Here is a 16,424-nt window from a genome sequence, read left to right on the forward strand (position 1 = left end):
GCTAGGATCTGGAACCAACTTCCAAGGGAAGTGGTGCTGGCCCCTACCCTGGGGATCTTTAAGAAGAGGCTTGATGACTACCTGGCTGGACTCATTTGAGTCCAGTTTTTTTTTCTTCTCCCGCCCAGGCGGGGAGTCGGACTTGAAGATCTACAGGTCCTTTCCGACCCTACATCTATGATTCTATGAACCTCAGAAGGGGAAGAACCGCTATTTTAACACGATGGATAAAGCTGGACAACAAAGTTTTTTACCTGAGCAGTAGCTCTACTTTGGAAAAAGAGGAAAGACTTTGTTTTGTTCAACCCTCTCATACATCTTCTGCCTGATTCACTTATTTAAAGAATTGCAGTGACTGGGAATAGGATGACATAAGAGGAAAAACTAAGCTGAATAGCAGGGGGGAAAAAACTTCCTGCCAGCAGTAAAAAATGGGATTCTTGTCTGAGAAAGGACTGGAAGATTTGGTCCCATTATATTTCCCAGTGTTCTCAGGGAAGCAATAAAAGCCCAGTCACAAGGGACAAGACAATTGCTACTACAACGGTGCGAACCTACAAGGGCAGGGAGATGAATTAGGATCCACTGACAGATTCTATTAGAGATGCAAGACCAGGCAAGGGGAGGGCTACTCTTCCTGCCTGCTCACTCAAAGTAGTGATAAAACATTCAATGTAAAGAGTATAAGAACTACTGTAGTATGTTATTAGAGCACGGACGGACTATGAGGTAGTAAACACGTGCCTGTTGTGAAATTCATAGATTTCAGGAAGGTTCCCAAAAAGAACTTCTTTTTTGTTCTGAAGAGCAGATGGGATCAGATGCATCAAGTCAGGATTGTCCATCTCTGAAGCATAGCCCTGTGGAGATTGAAAAAAGAAAAAAGGCTATTTTTACCAAGGAAGATAAACACTGTGCTGCATCCACTAAGATAAGGTCTTCAGTATGATGAGACTATAGCCAGCTATTGCTCATTATCACACAAACCTGCCTGCAAACTGCAAATCTGGTCTGTTCTTTATTTTTAAATCAGTAATTCTCAGCACGTTTAGATTCAGGACATGCTCCCTACCTTTTTTTTTTTTTTTTAATTTGGTGGCACCCCAGTTGAGAGCCAGGGTTGTACTGCTTCATCTTACCTCAGCAGTTCCCAGTCGGGTGTTGCTACAGACATCGAACATAGCCACCAAGTAAAAGTGCCCCAAGTACCTTGTGCACAGCCAGGCTGGGAAGGCCTATGGTATGAGCAAACATTCCTGCCTCCATTAGGGTTATCTGATTAACCTAAAGCAGGCAGGAACACCTCTTCTTGTTGCAACCCTTACATTTCATAGACTTTAGGGCTGGAAGGGACCTCGCAAGATCATCGGATCAGAAGTCAGCAGAGGTCAAATGATCCCAGCAAGATAGGCATCCAAGTGTTTTTTGAAAGTATCCAGAGTAGGTGCTTGCTAACCCTTCTTGGTTCAACCCCACACAGTGTCTCCCAGAAAGACAGGCACATGGAGCAGGTGAAGCTGCCCCATGCACTTCTGTTTCTGGGAGTAATATGGGGGCCCAACACCCCTGAAAGGATCCTGTAGCACCTCGGGTGAGAATTGTTGTTTTAAGTAAATAAAAGGCCAAAAAGAGCTGGATCGCAGTGTCTTCCCACAGTGTCATTTCTCTAGCAATCCCATCAGTGTCTGTTGATTCTAAGTTTTCACAGAGTTTCTAGCTCTTAGGATGGGGAAACTATGGTCCAGTCCCTTAATGGGTGGTGCCGAGTCTGCAGACAGAACGCTACAATGGTCTAAGAGTCCACATCTGGCTGCTCTGGGGGAATGGAAAGGACCAAGTATTGCAAAACTCCTGGAGTCCTGTGGTCACTGTACAGAAGGAGAGGTTAGTTTGTTCACACACTCATGAATGAATCAATAGGCTTGTCAGTCCCTCCTGGTCAAGTCAAATCATGCACTGCATCCAAAGAAGCCCTTCCACACAACATCCCGGGCACTGCTAGTGGGGACTGCTCACTGGCCATCTTTGCCTGCTGGCTTCATCAAACGTAGACACGTGGCAGCATGGACACTCAGGGGGACACCTCTGCCACAGTGCTCAAGCATGTTAGAGGCAGAGAACTGGTGGCTGATGGATGGGGGTGCCCCCTAGGATGGCCTCAGTGCTACATTTCCAGAGTTAGCCCAAGCAAGCCAGGTGTGTAGGATTTTCTCCACAGTGACCCTCCCAGGACATGGGGAGAAGTTAACTGATCTCAGATACAATCCTCTAAACTGCACACCACCACCTATCCTAATCAACACCCATCTTTATAGACAAGAATGTAAAGGTGTCCCTTGCCACACTTCCCCTGAAGACTGCCAAAGTCAGGCCACTTTGGACCAAAGAAAAGATTGACCTTTAAATGCCTAGCACCCCAATGGAGAAGAGCTTCTCTGAGAAGCCAGTAGATCTGACCCTATATGGACCCATGGGCCCAAGCACACATGCAGAGAACATACAAAGATACCAGCTGTTATTAAATGCCCATGGGCCATATTGGCAGTAGTGGAATGGCTGTATAGTTGCTCTGCTGGCCACTTAGACACTGGGCTGGGAGGGTGGAGGATTACTTTTCCACAGCCATGCTCAGATTGTCTGCAGAAAAGCCACTTTCTTAAGTTTTGCACAATGAAGTTGAACGCCAGGTCACAGGAATCAGGGCAATACTGCTGATCATGTTATGAGAAACCTGACCAGCTTCCCTGTTCTGTAGGCAGAACAGAAATGGAGTACAATGGTCACTCCCTAATCTAACTCCTGAGCTAAAATATGCAGGATATCCCTAACTGTCCACCGCTAGGTGAAATGCCTGATCACAGAAATACCATGTGTTCTAAGCAAGGAGAGGAGCTGACTGAACCCAGCACAGAAGCAGTATAAACCACAACTTTCATTCCAGGGATGGTGCGCTTCCTGCTCAATTGTTAACTGCCCAAAAGACAAACACTAGAAGTCTGGTAGCAGAAACTTCCACCTTACCTCTATTATACTTTGTAGTTCTTCTACATAAACCCGTTCGGTTTCTATCAGCTCATTTATTATGTGGCTAAAAACAAAAAGAGAGAGAGAGACAGACACACAGAGACAGAGGATTCTGTTATTTAGTAATGATGCAACAAAATTGTAAAAAAAACACCCTTATTCCTTTTCTATTACTGCCTCAAGATTGAGACTCCACAAATGACCTGTGACACCAGTGAGGATCCTACCTTCATTCTTCAACACTTGCTTTGGCAGATGAACTTGAGCTGCGAAATATGTCTACCCATACAGTTACCCCATTAGCCAGCCCTCAGCTTCTAATTTGCTCGCCTCTATGGGTAGACTTCTTTGCAACTCAACTTTTATCTCCTGTGCTGCTTAAAACATTTCCAGATTATTTCTGTCACTTCTAAATCTATTAAGGTTCCATACTTAGAGAGGACTCTGTTTTCCAATGGTACAATACATTCGTTTCACTTCTGTGTTATCAGCTAAGCAGAACATCTCATTATACATCTTTTCTTTAATATGCAGTAGAAAAAGGCAGCAATAAAGTCGGATATAACATTCTTTTAATTCTTCTAAGTATGGGGAAGTTAGCGAAGTACTGATATGACAGATTTTGGACTCTTGATGTCCAATATTAATTCATTCTTCTTAGGTAGTCTGGAAATGGACATCTTGAAGATACCATTTATTTTACACATGTGCAAGTGTCTCTGCTTGGATGTGATGTAAGACACAGCCACTTATTGTTTGTTTCACAGATCCACATCCCAGCGTAATAACATATTCACAATGCATGAGCCCTTTGAACAGATGCTTCCTTGGTAGAGCTTCCAGAAGTTCAACAGAAGCTTATGAGCATTGTTAGGAAAAAGAAACAGTTCAAGCATTAGTGGTTTTAAGGTCCTGTGCTCAGGACCATATTATTTTATCACTAAATAATCAGACGAGCAAAACCCAAATCAATGAGGGATGTGAGGCCAATAATCCCCAGCCTCCCCTGCTTTAGCTGGGCATGGAAGAGATGCAGACTGCCCCTGAGTCTCTTGCAGGCTTAGCACATATTGCAGAACGTATCCTCATGCAAACCCTTGTGCACTGAAAACCCCTAACACCCGTTTGTGGGAATGTAGAACCAGGCACATGTGCTTGGCTGGAACAAATGTGTATTACAAAATGAAATGAGATCCTGTTCACCTGGTTTGCAGGGTGGAGGAAGCTAGGAGCACACTTCGCTGATCTCATTTTTGGAGTCCTCCTACACTGTCCTACAATTTCCCTGGGGCCTGTTCATTCAGGTCTTTCTACCCACGTCAGTCCTCTACCAGCAGATAACCCCTGGCATAAACAGCTCAGTGCCATTTAACCCTTCTCTGCATGCAGCCTGCTTGCTTAACTAAGACTAGCTCAGCCATTTAGAAGTTGCCAACCCAGCTTGCTGGTGGCTGGCCAGTGAAACAGAGCTAGACTCTCATCAGCCCCTGCAGGAATCATTATACTGGAAGAAGCACCAAAAACTTACACCCATGAGGATTTCCAAGAGGGGAGGTGGAAAACAAGCAGACGGCTGTTCAATAAGTACCTCAAGTCTCCTAACAGAAGCAATATTACCACTACAAAGCTTAACTCTCCTTTGAGGTACCTTTCTCGTTGTTACCCACCCTGAGCAGCCATATGACCAGTGCTGTAGCCCTTTACAAGCTACAGCACATTTCCCTTGATAGGAAGTGCCTTCAAAAGGCGCTCTTAATTTAATCTGCCAATGTTTTATAAATTGCCCATTCAAAAACAAAATCCAGTTTCTGATAGATTCCCCCTTTAAATAGCAAGTCCTGATCATCTGATGCACAAAATAATCTTCTACCAAAAAAAAAAAAGTGTTGTTTTTTCTATATAAGGATACCTTTCAAGAAGGAAAAAATAACTAGGATGCAAATTCACCAGTCAGCTCCACAAAGGCAAAGATTGCCACACAGAGCATAAATTGCTATGCAGAGGCAAAAGGGAGATTAGCTAAGCCCTGATCATGCAAATCACTCACACGTGTTTATGGTTACAGTTGCGAGTCATCCCCATCCAAAGCCCCTTGCATTACTCATATCTGTAAGGTCAAGTATGGAGCCAGGGCTCATACGAAATAATCATCATAGGAATAACAGAAAATTACTGTTTGCCCAGTGCAGAAGCCCTGACTGGAAGCTTAACCTGCAAACGCTTAGCTGGTTTGCTTGAAACTTGCTCAGTACGTCAAGTTTTTCCATGGCTCTCTATAGGTTTCCAGAATGAATTATCAAACCAACTAGAGTTGTATTAGCATCAAGTGCAGTCTAGACCAGGGGCTGGCAACATTTTTGGGCACAGTGCCAAAAATACCCACAACCTTGATTTTTTTTAAGATGCTGGCATGCCAGGGGTGGATGGCAGGGGAGTCACAAGGGGCCCAATCCTTGGGGTGGCAGTGCAGCCCCAGCCCCTTTCCCACTGTCTACCCCAAGGCATGCATGCCAACCAAAATGCCCTTCTGTGCCACAGTCTGGCACCCATGCCAGGGGTTGTCTGCCCCTGGTCTAGACCATTGGGTCTGGAACCTTTCGGGCCAATGGACCTTAACATTTCTCAGAGACAACCCTGAATAGAGAGGTGATTAGTCATGTTAATCTGAAGCCAGGTACAAAGTAGCACCAGCTGGTCACCAAGGTGCTACCTTGTCCTTACTTCTCACAGACAACTAGAAACTCTATCAAACTGCTGTTGAAAATGCTATAAACATTTACAGCATTGGGGCCTGATACAAGCCACTGACCAGACTGTTCCTCAGCCCACGGTCATAGACAGTCATAGCCTCATGTTATACAAAAGCTTGGTACACGCCACAGAAATATTAGCGATGCTGGCAGTGCTAGGCTTTGTCTGCACTGACACCGGTAGGTTTTTTGCAAGATAACTAATGTATGAGCGCTATCTTACTGTCACTCCTGAGTGAAGACAAGACATCTGAAACGCCCAGGAAGGTAACTAAGGCTTACCCTACAATGCAGTTCTTCCCACTTAGCTGTGGCAGGCTGGGGGTATAAAAAAAATCATGCCCTGAGCTGATGCATCTCTGCCAACAAAAGCCCCATCTATCACTGGAGAGAAGTGGGAAGCTCTGTAGGCAGGAAAATCCTTTCTACCGTCTACCACCTTGTACTCATCTCTGCTAGAGGGTTCACCAACACAGCTGTGGTAGCAGCAGCATTGCAGAGGAACACGGTATGAGTCAGTACTATAACCCCTGCCTAGGGCTGACTTTTCTTAGTTTGCCTTACAGTAAAGTGCTTTTTTCCACTATGTTTCACAGTAAAATACCCAATGCATCCTAGCTAGCTGTCATTTGAAACACCACCTTTTTGCCCCCAGCAACATATTTGCTGTCCAAATTCTATGCACCGTGTTGCTTATCCCAACTCTGAGTATGCTTAGATCGTAGTTATGGATCATGCCAATACACCTGCATTAGGTCTCTCAACACTGCAAGTATTGGGAGAACTGAACCACTATTTGCATTACTAAACCATTTCTGCAGAATTTCACCCGTGCAGGGAAGGTGACTACTTGTTTGCAGAATATCTGTGCAAAAAGAACAAAAAAACCCACACCATCAGTCTCATCACTCAGGTTGTCCAAAAAACAAATCTGGATTTCCCCCTCCCTTCCCCGCCTCCCCAAATAACTGAGCAACCTAATCAATGCAACAGCTTTGTTACTATCTCAAAGGAGATAAACACAAGATGTAGCCCAGCAAATCACTTCCAGCTGCACTGAATTTCCAGGGGAAAATTGGTATTTAAATAAGACAACTCATTATTCACACCTGATCAGATACTGGAACTTGTTCCTGTGCCTTTCTACCTCATTTCTGATTCTGAAAAAAAAAGTGTCAGCAGGTTTATGGCATGGACTGATCTATTTTGCATGCCATGTTTTGAGAAAAGTGCTACACTGTGATACCTGTAACATTGAAGTGTTTACACTGAAGTGCTGATGTTGGGTGCTGTTTGCTTACTATTGCTGGTATTGAGTTTTAAAAAAATACACACAGGAATGGAGGTAAGTAGAGCAAAAAATGGGAACCATGACACAGGAACAGAAAATGGGAACTATGACCCATCATGCTACATATGTTGTGGGTTTTCTGGCCCCAAATTCTGCAGCGGGTGAGGCGCAATAGGTCACTTCTGTTCATCTTCTCTGTTGCCTATGTAGTAGTTGCAGGGCACTCCTCTGGTTGCCATGTGCTGAGATTGTAGATCCCACACCTCCATTTAAAACATCCCAACTTAAAACAGCGATACTATAGTTGTTGGGAGTGATCGCTGTTGAGGGCTGCAGTACGTCTTTCTAACTGGCCCCCCATCCATATTTCCATAAGTGCATTCCCTGTTTGACTTGAACCACGCACTCTGCCAGAGGCTGTTGCTTCTGGTATCAAATTTTCCCTTAACACATGCTCAGACAACTACAATGCCCTTCAAGAGGTGCCGTCCATGCTGTTCAGATGTGGTTTTTGGACGGAAGAGGGCTTTAAGAATAGTGATTTGTTTTGCCTCCTGATTGCAACGGATAGGGAAGTTCCCAGTTTTACAACTCTTCTTTTACCAATGCCTAGGCTTACGACACATGGCTGCTTTGCTAGCTTGTTCATTTTGCTATCATTTGCAATGCTAAAAATACACAATGCAGATAGTGTGCCTCCAGTTCCTTCAAACAATTACTAAAGGCAAGTACAAAGTGAAACAAGAATTAGAGGGCTAGAGATAATGCCTGCCCTTCAGCATAGTAGTTAGAGCACAGGGCTGGGAAGCCAACCAGAGGTAGGTACAGCTCCATTTGGGGGAGGGGAGAGCTTAACACCTAGATATCTGCCTCCTGGGTAAGGTCCCGAACCACACAGCTCTCAGGACTAAAACATGAGAGGACAGGCATACGAAAAGCCCCAGCCTGAATTGACTCAATCTTTGCAGGTTTAACCCAGGCTTGTTCAACATACAGCCCGGGGGCTGTCATGAGACCCTCCAAGCTGTTTTCTGAGGCCTGAGGTGCTGCAATGGGAAATGGAAATAAACACTGTACTTTCATTTTGTGTGAGGGGGGTGATGTGATACCACTTCCTGTGAGGTCTTTGAATATGGCTCGCTGGCCCACTGGGTGATAAGAAGTTCTGCCCCCACATTCAAAAAGGTTGGACACCCCTGGTTTAACTTACAGGGATTGAACCAATTTGCAAGTGGATAGACACTCATTTTTAATTCCAGAAATGCTGCCACTTGCCTGCAGTGGCTCAGGCCAGAAGCCCTGGGGTGCTAGAACAGCCCTCCCTTCCCTTCTCTAGTGCTGAGTATGACTGAGGACACATTGAAACCCCACCTTGGCCTGAAGGGTTCAGAGGGTGGAGAAGAGGGAGAGTGGCCAGACCCCCATGGTGGGGGAAGAGGAGGAAGGGGAGAGCTCTGCCTGGTGCAGCAGTTCCCTGACAGCTGGGAGCAATCCAGGCACACAGCTCTGCTGCCTGACCCCAGGGTGGGACTCTTTCTCCTCCACCTCTTCCCTCTTTCCTGCCATGGAGTGGGGAGGGGGGCTCTGCGTGGTGCTGCCAGCCCTGAAGGGGGACTCTTCCCCCTCCTCCTGCAGTCCTGCCACAGGGTGGGGAGAGGGGCTCTGTAGGGTACTGGAGGGGGACTCTTTCCCCTCCTCCTCCCCCCTGCCGCCATGCGGTTGGGAGGGGGACTTTGCATGCTGTTGCCTGGCCTAGCCCAGCCTGGGCCCAGGGAGCAGCTGTTGCTGAGCTGCAGCTGCTGGGGATGGCCCTGCATGGCTGGGCTGGCCCACCGGAGTGGGTCCCTCCTCAGTAGCTGCATCTCAGTGATGGGGAAGCTGAGCCCTTTCAGTGAGAGCAGCCCGACCAGCATGCACAGGCAGTGGCTGGCTGAGGAGCACGCTACCCAAGGGAGCTCAGAGGTGCCAGTGTGCCTGGAGCCCAGCAGCCACCTGCTACGGGGCCTCACTGCGGACCCACAAGTCCCCATGGCACCCCTGGCCTCCAGCACTGCACATAGCCCCCCTCCCCACCCCATTAGCTTTAATAGGACCACCATACCGAGATGGCTGCAGTCCCTGCTGGTGGGATAGGGAAGGGAGGTGGGGAATAAACCTCCTCCTGGGCCCCCTGACAGAGGCTGCTGTTCTTTCCCCTTCCCTCGCTGAGGCAGGGGTGGGGGCATGGTCAGACGCTGTCCTGGCATGGCCCCGTTAAGGCAAAGGGGGCATGGAGGAATTTCCTCCCTCCGTGCCTCTGCCCCAGGGACCACAGCTGGGGTCTGCCAGCCCCGGCTGCTCCCTCTGCCTCCACCGCTCACCTACAGGTAGGGAGACCCCGGCTGCAGTGACGGTGGGAGAGGAGAAGGAAGGAGCAAAGAGCACAGCTCAGCCCAGGGCTGCAGAGCATGCTGGGATGCTGGAGGACTCTGGTTTAACTTAAACCAGGAAGGGGTCTGGGGCAGAAGTTCCATAAATCAGTTTGACCCAAATCACTTAAGTCTGATACTACATTCAACCAGGTTTATCTTAAACCAGTTTTGGCCATTTTGAAACTGGTTTATGTGCACTGGACTTACATTTTGTTACAGATTTAAACCAGTTTCCGATCACTTAAACTGGTTTATGTGCAACTTCTGTCCCTAGCTGAGACAGTCCTTCTCTGACAGTAGCAAAAAACTTTTGGGCAGGTCAGTTTCTAAGAATAAATGAAAAGTGACTACACCTTATGGAGGCGAAGGGTCTAGCAGTCCAAGTGCTTTGCTATGGATTCACAGGCATGAGTCTAAGCCTTGCTCCAGATTCCTGCTAAAGGCTGTCCCTAGGCAACCCAGCAGGGAGAGGTTACTTGGCCATCAAACAGGAAAACAAAAGGTTGCTGGCTATGACACAAGCCACTTCATACCCTGGTATGCAGTTGGCTATAGATACTATTGCTGTCTTACCCCCACAAACCCACTGAGCTACTTGAATAATGCACAAGTAATGTTGTGCTAATTAAAAAGATCACTGTACAACTAGGACAAGACTTGGCACAGTCACTACTGATGAGCTAAATGTATTTACATAGTGAAGCTGATTTACCTGCCAGCAGGACATAGATTTTCCATACATTGTTTGCCCTCGTGTGGACAAGGCCTGAGCGTGAACTCAAGGCAGACACTTAAATTTACAGCTGAATCTGAAAAGCAAATTATTGGTCTGCAGGTTTCCTAGTAACCCTGCCATAGACAAACAAGAGCAGGGTGCCTTTCAAAGGCACAAAACCTTCCAAGAAGAGAACAGAAGCCTTTTGGATACGTCACCGTCTACCTTGCTATAAACAATTAGGCAGCTGGTGGATTTAAAAGCTTGACTTTTGGATGAGCTCAGCTGGAACCCTGGCTCTGACTTATTAATTTGCTTCTAATTTGTTTGGACAGAGATGTCCATGCAGAACATCGAAAAATATCATTCCTGATTTGGAGAAAGTATCTTCTTAGTGCAAGATCTGCTGGGATTCCTAAGATACCTTCATTACAGTTAATGGACTCTTGCAGACTCTGATGGGTAGCCCTTTAATAAGATCTGTTTTCATTATTTAGAAATAATGTTATGAGTGCAACCTATGGAAATGTATTATCAATAGTAGCTGCTTTTGTCTTCAAAGTATTCTGCAAGCCTTATCTCAGTACTACGTCTATGGATATTAAAGTCACTTTTATTACTTCGGCCCTGGAGATCATGGAATGGAAGCAAAGCAGCAGCCTTGGGCAGAACATGAGTAAAATGTAGGAGCTTCTGGCCTCTAGTTAGATGGTCAGCACAAGACCATGGCTCTGCATGTCAACAGCAATTGTTTTCCAGCCCGTTCTCCCACCCCTGCTGCCAAGCTCAGGTAACAAGTTTTGATGAAAGGAGGTTCTGCAAAAGCCAGATATGCCTCCTGTCCCCTTCCTAGGTCTTCTGCAACTCCAAAATACAATCGCCCTGACCCACTCTGCCCACCTGAAGGTGCATGCGGATTCTGCTCCCAGTACTGCCTTGGGTTGTCAGGGTACTCTAGGAGCAGGGCAAATGGTAATCAATCAACAACTTTCCACTCATCCTCAAACCTCCAATTGATTTTGCAAAATCTTACGATGTCACTATTCGTTTGAAAAAAAAAGTGTTATTTTCATTTGTATTACATCATTGTCAGCAGGGGTTTGGGCTACCTTGTGCAAGGCACAGTTCAAACTTGCAGTGAAAACAACCTTCTAAAATGATGGCTTCTCTGTATTTGAATTGCATTTGTCTTGCTGTATTCCTTAAAAAACCCCCACCTCTGCAACATACATTTATTCTTAATAGGTCAAGCACATTTCTAACAAGGACATTAAAGTGATTAAAGCAGATCTTTTTCTTCTAGTCTCAGGAAAGCAAAATTACATTACAGAATAAATTTCCTCTTTGCCCTTTGGCAAGCCCAAGTAAACAGGTTTGGCACAGGATGAGTTTTTTCTTTCTCTAGGACTGTATCCTAGGATATATCCATAGCAGCACTATGTTGAACATAAAAGGATACTTTGTGCTATTTAATCCTGATATCACAATACTCTTATGAAGTTCTGAACAAGGTAACAACCTAAGCAGTTCAGAAAATATTGGTTCATGGGAGGGAAGGGGTAGACAGTTTAAAGAAGACGTCTTGCACTGAGATTGTGTGTGCACGCAGGACACCGACAAATACATGTTAGTGGAGAAATCCAGTCCCAGTTACAGGAGACTTAGTGACACGAGGTGTTTTGGCTGCATGGAAAGTCAGCAGTGATGTCATCTGACTTGCACCCGCCCGGTCAGGATGGACTATTCTGTCTCTTCCAAGACGCGATGAGGTAGTGAGAGTTGTAATTCAAGACCTGCCACAGAAATGTCACGTTCAGGAAGAATGTGCTGCACTTACTGATGAGGCCCTTGTCAGTATGCCAGCAAGTAGCTTCTTTAGTTGTTCTTTTCCTTTTTTGCCTGGTCTCAAACAAACATGGCTTGGCAATCTGGAAAGGCTAGATGCAGAGAGAGCACCACGCCCTGTTATCAGGCAGAAAGTTAAAGGGTCAAACCTAAGCCGTTTCCAAATGACAAAGACACTGCAGTAGTCAAAGCCACCCCAGATAAGAGAACAAACCCAAAGTGGGATGATCTCATTGTCTTCCTAAGGATTAGAAAAAAAGGTATCCCCCCAGTTGGGTGTGTGTTTAAAAGGATAGGAATTGGCCCAAAGGCTTAAGCAGAACCCATGGTGAAAGACTAAAAGACCCTAAACGGGGAAAAAAAAAAAAGAAGATAAGCAAAAAGAAGGCAGATCAGATAGGTGGAGCAATGGCTTACCATCATCAGCACCAAGGGGCTGATCTCTAAATTCCCTTGGATTCTATGAAAAACCTGACTCTACTGGAACAAGGGACATCCCAAATTTATTTGCAGCCCTGAGCAATCTTTCCAGCCTTGGCTGAGTCTCTTAACCTCCGCCGCGTGCTTCACTTGCTCCATCTGCACTTCCTGAATGCGTCCAAGTCTGCAGCTCCCAAAAGGCAGAAGTCCTGCTGTCTGCAGAGGCTGCCTGTGGGCACTTGGCTGGTGAGGCTGACTGTACAGGCTATGTGTAAATACTTGCGATTCTTAGGTAATGAAAGATGCAACATAGGTCAAGGCTGAACGTCTTTAAAAATGCTGCCCTTTAGCTTTTTGTTCTATGCTGACATTACCAGGAAAAGATGCAGAAAGCCATACACCTCTGGGAAATGCCCTTATCCAACACCTTTGATCTGTTCACTCTGATAAAAGAGATCTTTTTAAAGGAAACAACTGTGGCATAGACAAATGTAAAGAACAAGATGTTAAACGCATATTTTATGTAGTAGAGCCGCCTAGTCAGCACAACAGATACGCAAAGCTAGTAGTAATGCTACTGAACATCCACATTAACAGCACTTGGTATCTTCAACTAATTTTTTTGGTGGGGATTGGTTCAATAAGGAATTCTCAGCTACCACTGCAAACAGCATGGGTTAGAAAATCATTTTGCCGGCATTATGCAGAAGAAAAAGCGGGAGCAATGAATATGAAAGAGCAATGGGTAGCCTCTGAATATAACTTTTGGGGATGCAAAACTCTGAAACTCTTGGTTCAGAGATGAAATCTTTTCTTAGACCAACTACAAAATAGCAACAAAATTATCTTTCTCTTCAAGGTTTCAGGCACTTGCACCCTTCTTCAGGCTGGAGAACAGTTAAAGATGGTAAAACTCCCTATAGGTGGAAAATAAACTTCATTTTGCACAGGGGAAGCTGAAGTTGGATGCATGTTCATCTGGGTCTATGTGAGTAACTTTGTGTGAGTTGCTCTTTGGTGTGCAGATAAGGCAGTTTTTCTTCCCTGATGGTATCAGATGGCAGGCAGGAAGGTGTAGAAATTTTTCTTTCTTGTTTAGCAATGACGTTTATAATTGTGAAATTGGCTTCTGTGGGCGGTCGCTGCCTGCACCCCACCCCCTTGCTGCCAATGCAGCTGGTGGCAGGGGGTGAGCGGGCAGCAGCGAATGGGGATAGCTTGCAGCCTCATTGGCAGCAAGGGGGTGGGAGGGTGCACGTGGCAACCGCCTGCAGAAGCCAGCACTGGCTTCGGCAGCAGCCAATTTCAGGGGGGGGCATGTACCCCCCGGTGCCCCTCTTATGCATTGCCTATGATCCCAACCAAGACTTTATTTACCACTCGCCACTCACTGCCGCTGCTGACATCACTGGCAGTGGCTGTTGGTGGTCTCCACTCACCACCGCCAGCACTGACAGCTGTGGGCAGTCACCGCTCGCTGCCATGGTGCCCCCCCAGTCTCAGAAGCACCAATCATTCATGGCTGGGATGATTTAGTTAGGGCTGGTCCTGCTTTGACCAGGGGCTTGGACTAGATGTGACCTCCTGAGGTCCTTTCAACCCTCATTTTCTATGATTCTATGAGCTATAAAAGCCTCCCCACAAGTTTTCTTTTTGACTCAGACCAACACAGCTACCAAATACATCTCTGAATCATAGAAGATACTGTATTTTAGACAGAAAATGAACATGAGCCCGCAATGTGACGCTGTGGCTAGTAAAGCGAGCAAAATGCTGGCTTGCATCCATAGATGCTTCTCAAGCAAATTCCAGGATGTCATTCTCCCCTTGTGGGGCCTCCAGCTGCGGCCTCACCAAGGCCAAGTACAATTCAAAAAGGATGTGGAGAAGCTTGAGAGAGTCCAGAGAACAGTGTCATGGAGTGGGGCCTGTGAGCAGCCATGAGCTCGCTAGCACCCCCTGCCACGTCAATTAAGGTGGTCCAGCACCCTCTACTCGCCCGCCATGTCTTTGATCTTAAGTTCAGTTATGGGAGGCTGCCTACTTCCACCTTGACACCTCGCTGGTATTACCTCTGTTCCAAGTGGGGTGCTCCAACGCCCCCAGCCTTATGGGCAATGCGTGCCTGCTACCTCCCCTTCAGCACGCCCCAAGCCTCGCAGCTGTTCCTGGACGTTGCTCTGTCCTTGCCCTCCGGCGCCCTCTCTGGCACCCCTTGGGCTTGTCCTGCCCCGGTGCCCCTCTCTGGCACCCCGGGTCTGTCACCCACCTGCGCCCCAGGGGCTCATCACACCCTGGCGCCTGTCTCCAAACCTCCTGGGCCTATCATGTCGCTGGCCCCCCGTTAACCGGCGCCTCTGGGCCGGTGCTGCAACCTGCACCCCGTTACCGGCGCCTCTGGGCTTGCTGTCCTCAGGCCTCACCCCACTGGGCCAGTCTTGCAGTTTTCCCCCACTCCTCGCCCTCTCTGGAGCCTCTCGCCCCCTCTAGGGCCTTTTGGCATGCCCCCCCACGGCTGGGGCTACAACCCCCACACACCAAGCGCCTCTCCGGCACTCGTCTCACTATGCCCACTGCGGCACTACTCACTGTGCCCCTGCTGGGCACCGGGAACCCCCAAGCTACTGGGGAGCCCCCATGAGCCCTCCTCGCACCCCTACAGCCTCACCCGGTCCTCCGGCCTAACCATAACACAAACCATGAGCCGAGCGGCTGCAACATAACCAGAAGCCTACCGGCTTATAACCCCAAAGCTCGTTAGTCGTGGCCTCTTCTAGCGTTCTCTCTCCCCTGCATCACTGCAGCCGGTCAAAGTGGTCAGGCTGCAACCACTGACCCAGGCTGCTCAGCTCATCCACAGAGCTCCTGCTCCTGTTCCTGCAGCTGCCAAAGGGGAACTGCTACTCTGGCTCCAGCCTGGGCAGTTTATAAAGGCCCGGCCCTGCCCCCTTCTGGTCACCTGACCTGTCTGTTTGCTGCCACAACCAGCACCTGAGCTGCCCCTAGTGATTGGCAGCTCCTTAACCCCATATTAGTCACAGGGCATCTCCTTGATCCTGTGACAAAGAGCCATGTGCATGATCAGGTCAAGAAAACAGACCTTAGAGGACAGGCTGAGAGCCGTGGGACTCTTCAGCCTAGAAAAGCGCAGGCTCAGGGGCAATCTGATGGCCACCTATAAGTTTATTAGGGGTGACCACCAGGATCTGGGGGAACATTTGTTCACCAGAGTGCCCCAAGGGATGATGAAGTCAAACGGGTTATAAACTCCTGCAAGACCGTTTCAGGCTGGACATAAGGAAGAATTTCTTTACTGTCCGAGCCCCCAAGGTCTGGAACAGCCTGCAGTCGGAGGTGGTTCAAGCACCTACACTGAACACCTTCAAGAGCAAACTGGATGCTCATCTTGCTGGGATCCTGTGACCCCAGCTGACTTCCTGCCCTTTGGGTGGGGGGCTGGACTCGATGATCTTCCAAGGTCCCTTCCAGCCCTAATGTCTATGAATCTATTACTTAAACCAGTTTCTGTTTAACTAACTATGAAACTTCTGTTCCTAGCCCAAGAGATTTTGTTTGGTCTACTACTCTAATCTTCAAGGTGTCTATGAATCCTAGTCCTACCCTCCAGTATATATGCTACTCCCTCCAGCTTGGCGTTTTCTGCAAAATTGCTGAGGATGCACTCCATCCCATGTTCCAGGTCATCGGTGAAGATATTGAACAAAACTGACCTCAGGACTAACCTCTCCACTTGGTACCAGCTGCCAACTAGACATGAAGCCATTAATTAGTCATGATGAGCTCTGTGCGGTGGCACCTACATTTATAGCAGCACCCAAGCTGGCTAGTTGAAATCTAACTTGGATACAGTCATATGAGCTGCTGTCATTGACTCAGTAGTCACTCAGAAGTTTCTCACTACCTTTCTATGCTGACATCACTCATCTCTCTGGGTGATGTAGTTAATT

General features: G+C 47.3%; 1 protein-coding gene across 1 annotated transcript in view; it reads right to left on the reverse strand.

The window, feature by feature from the left end:
- Positions 1-16,424, reverse strand: part of MCF2L2 (MCF.2 cell line derived transforming sequence-like 2) — a 268,026-nt gene that overhangs the window by 64,168 nt on the left and 187,434 nt on the right. The window contains 2 exon segments of the mRNA XM_019532786.1: positions 745-860; positions 3,022-3,088. Coding sequence (XP_019388331.1) covers positions 745-860; positions 3,022-3,088 — 183 coding nt within the window.

Source organism: Crocodylus porosus, unplaced genomic scaffold (assembly GCF_001723895.1).
Source record: "Crocodylus porosus isolate Cpor-Errol unplaced genomic scaffold, CroPor_comp1, whole genome shotgun sequence".
Taxonomy (NCBI): domain Eukaryota; kingdom Metazoa; phylum Chordata; order Crocodylia; family Crocodylidae; genus Crocodylus; species Crocodylus porosus.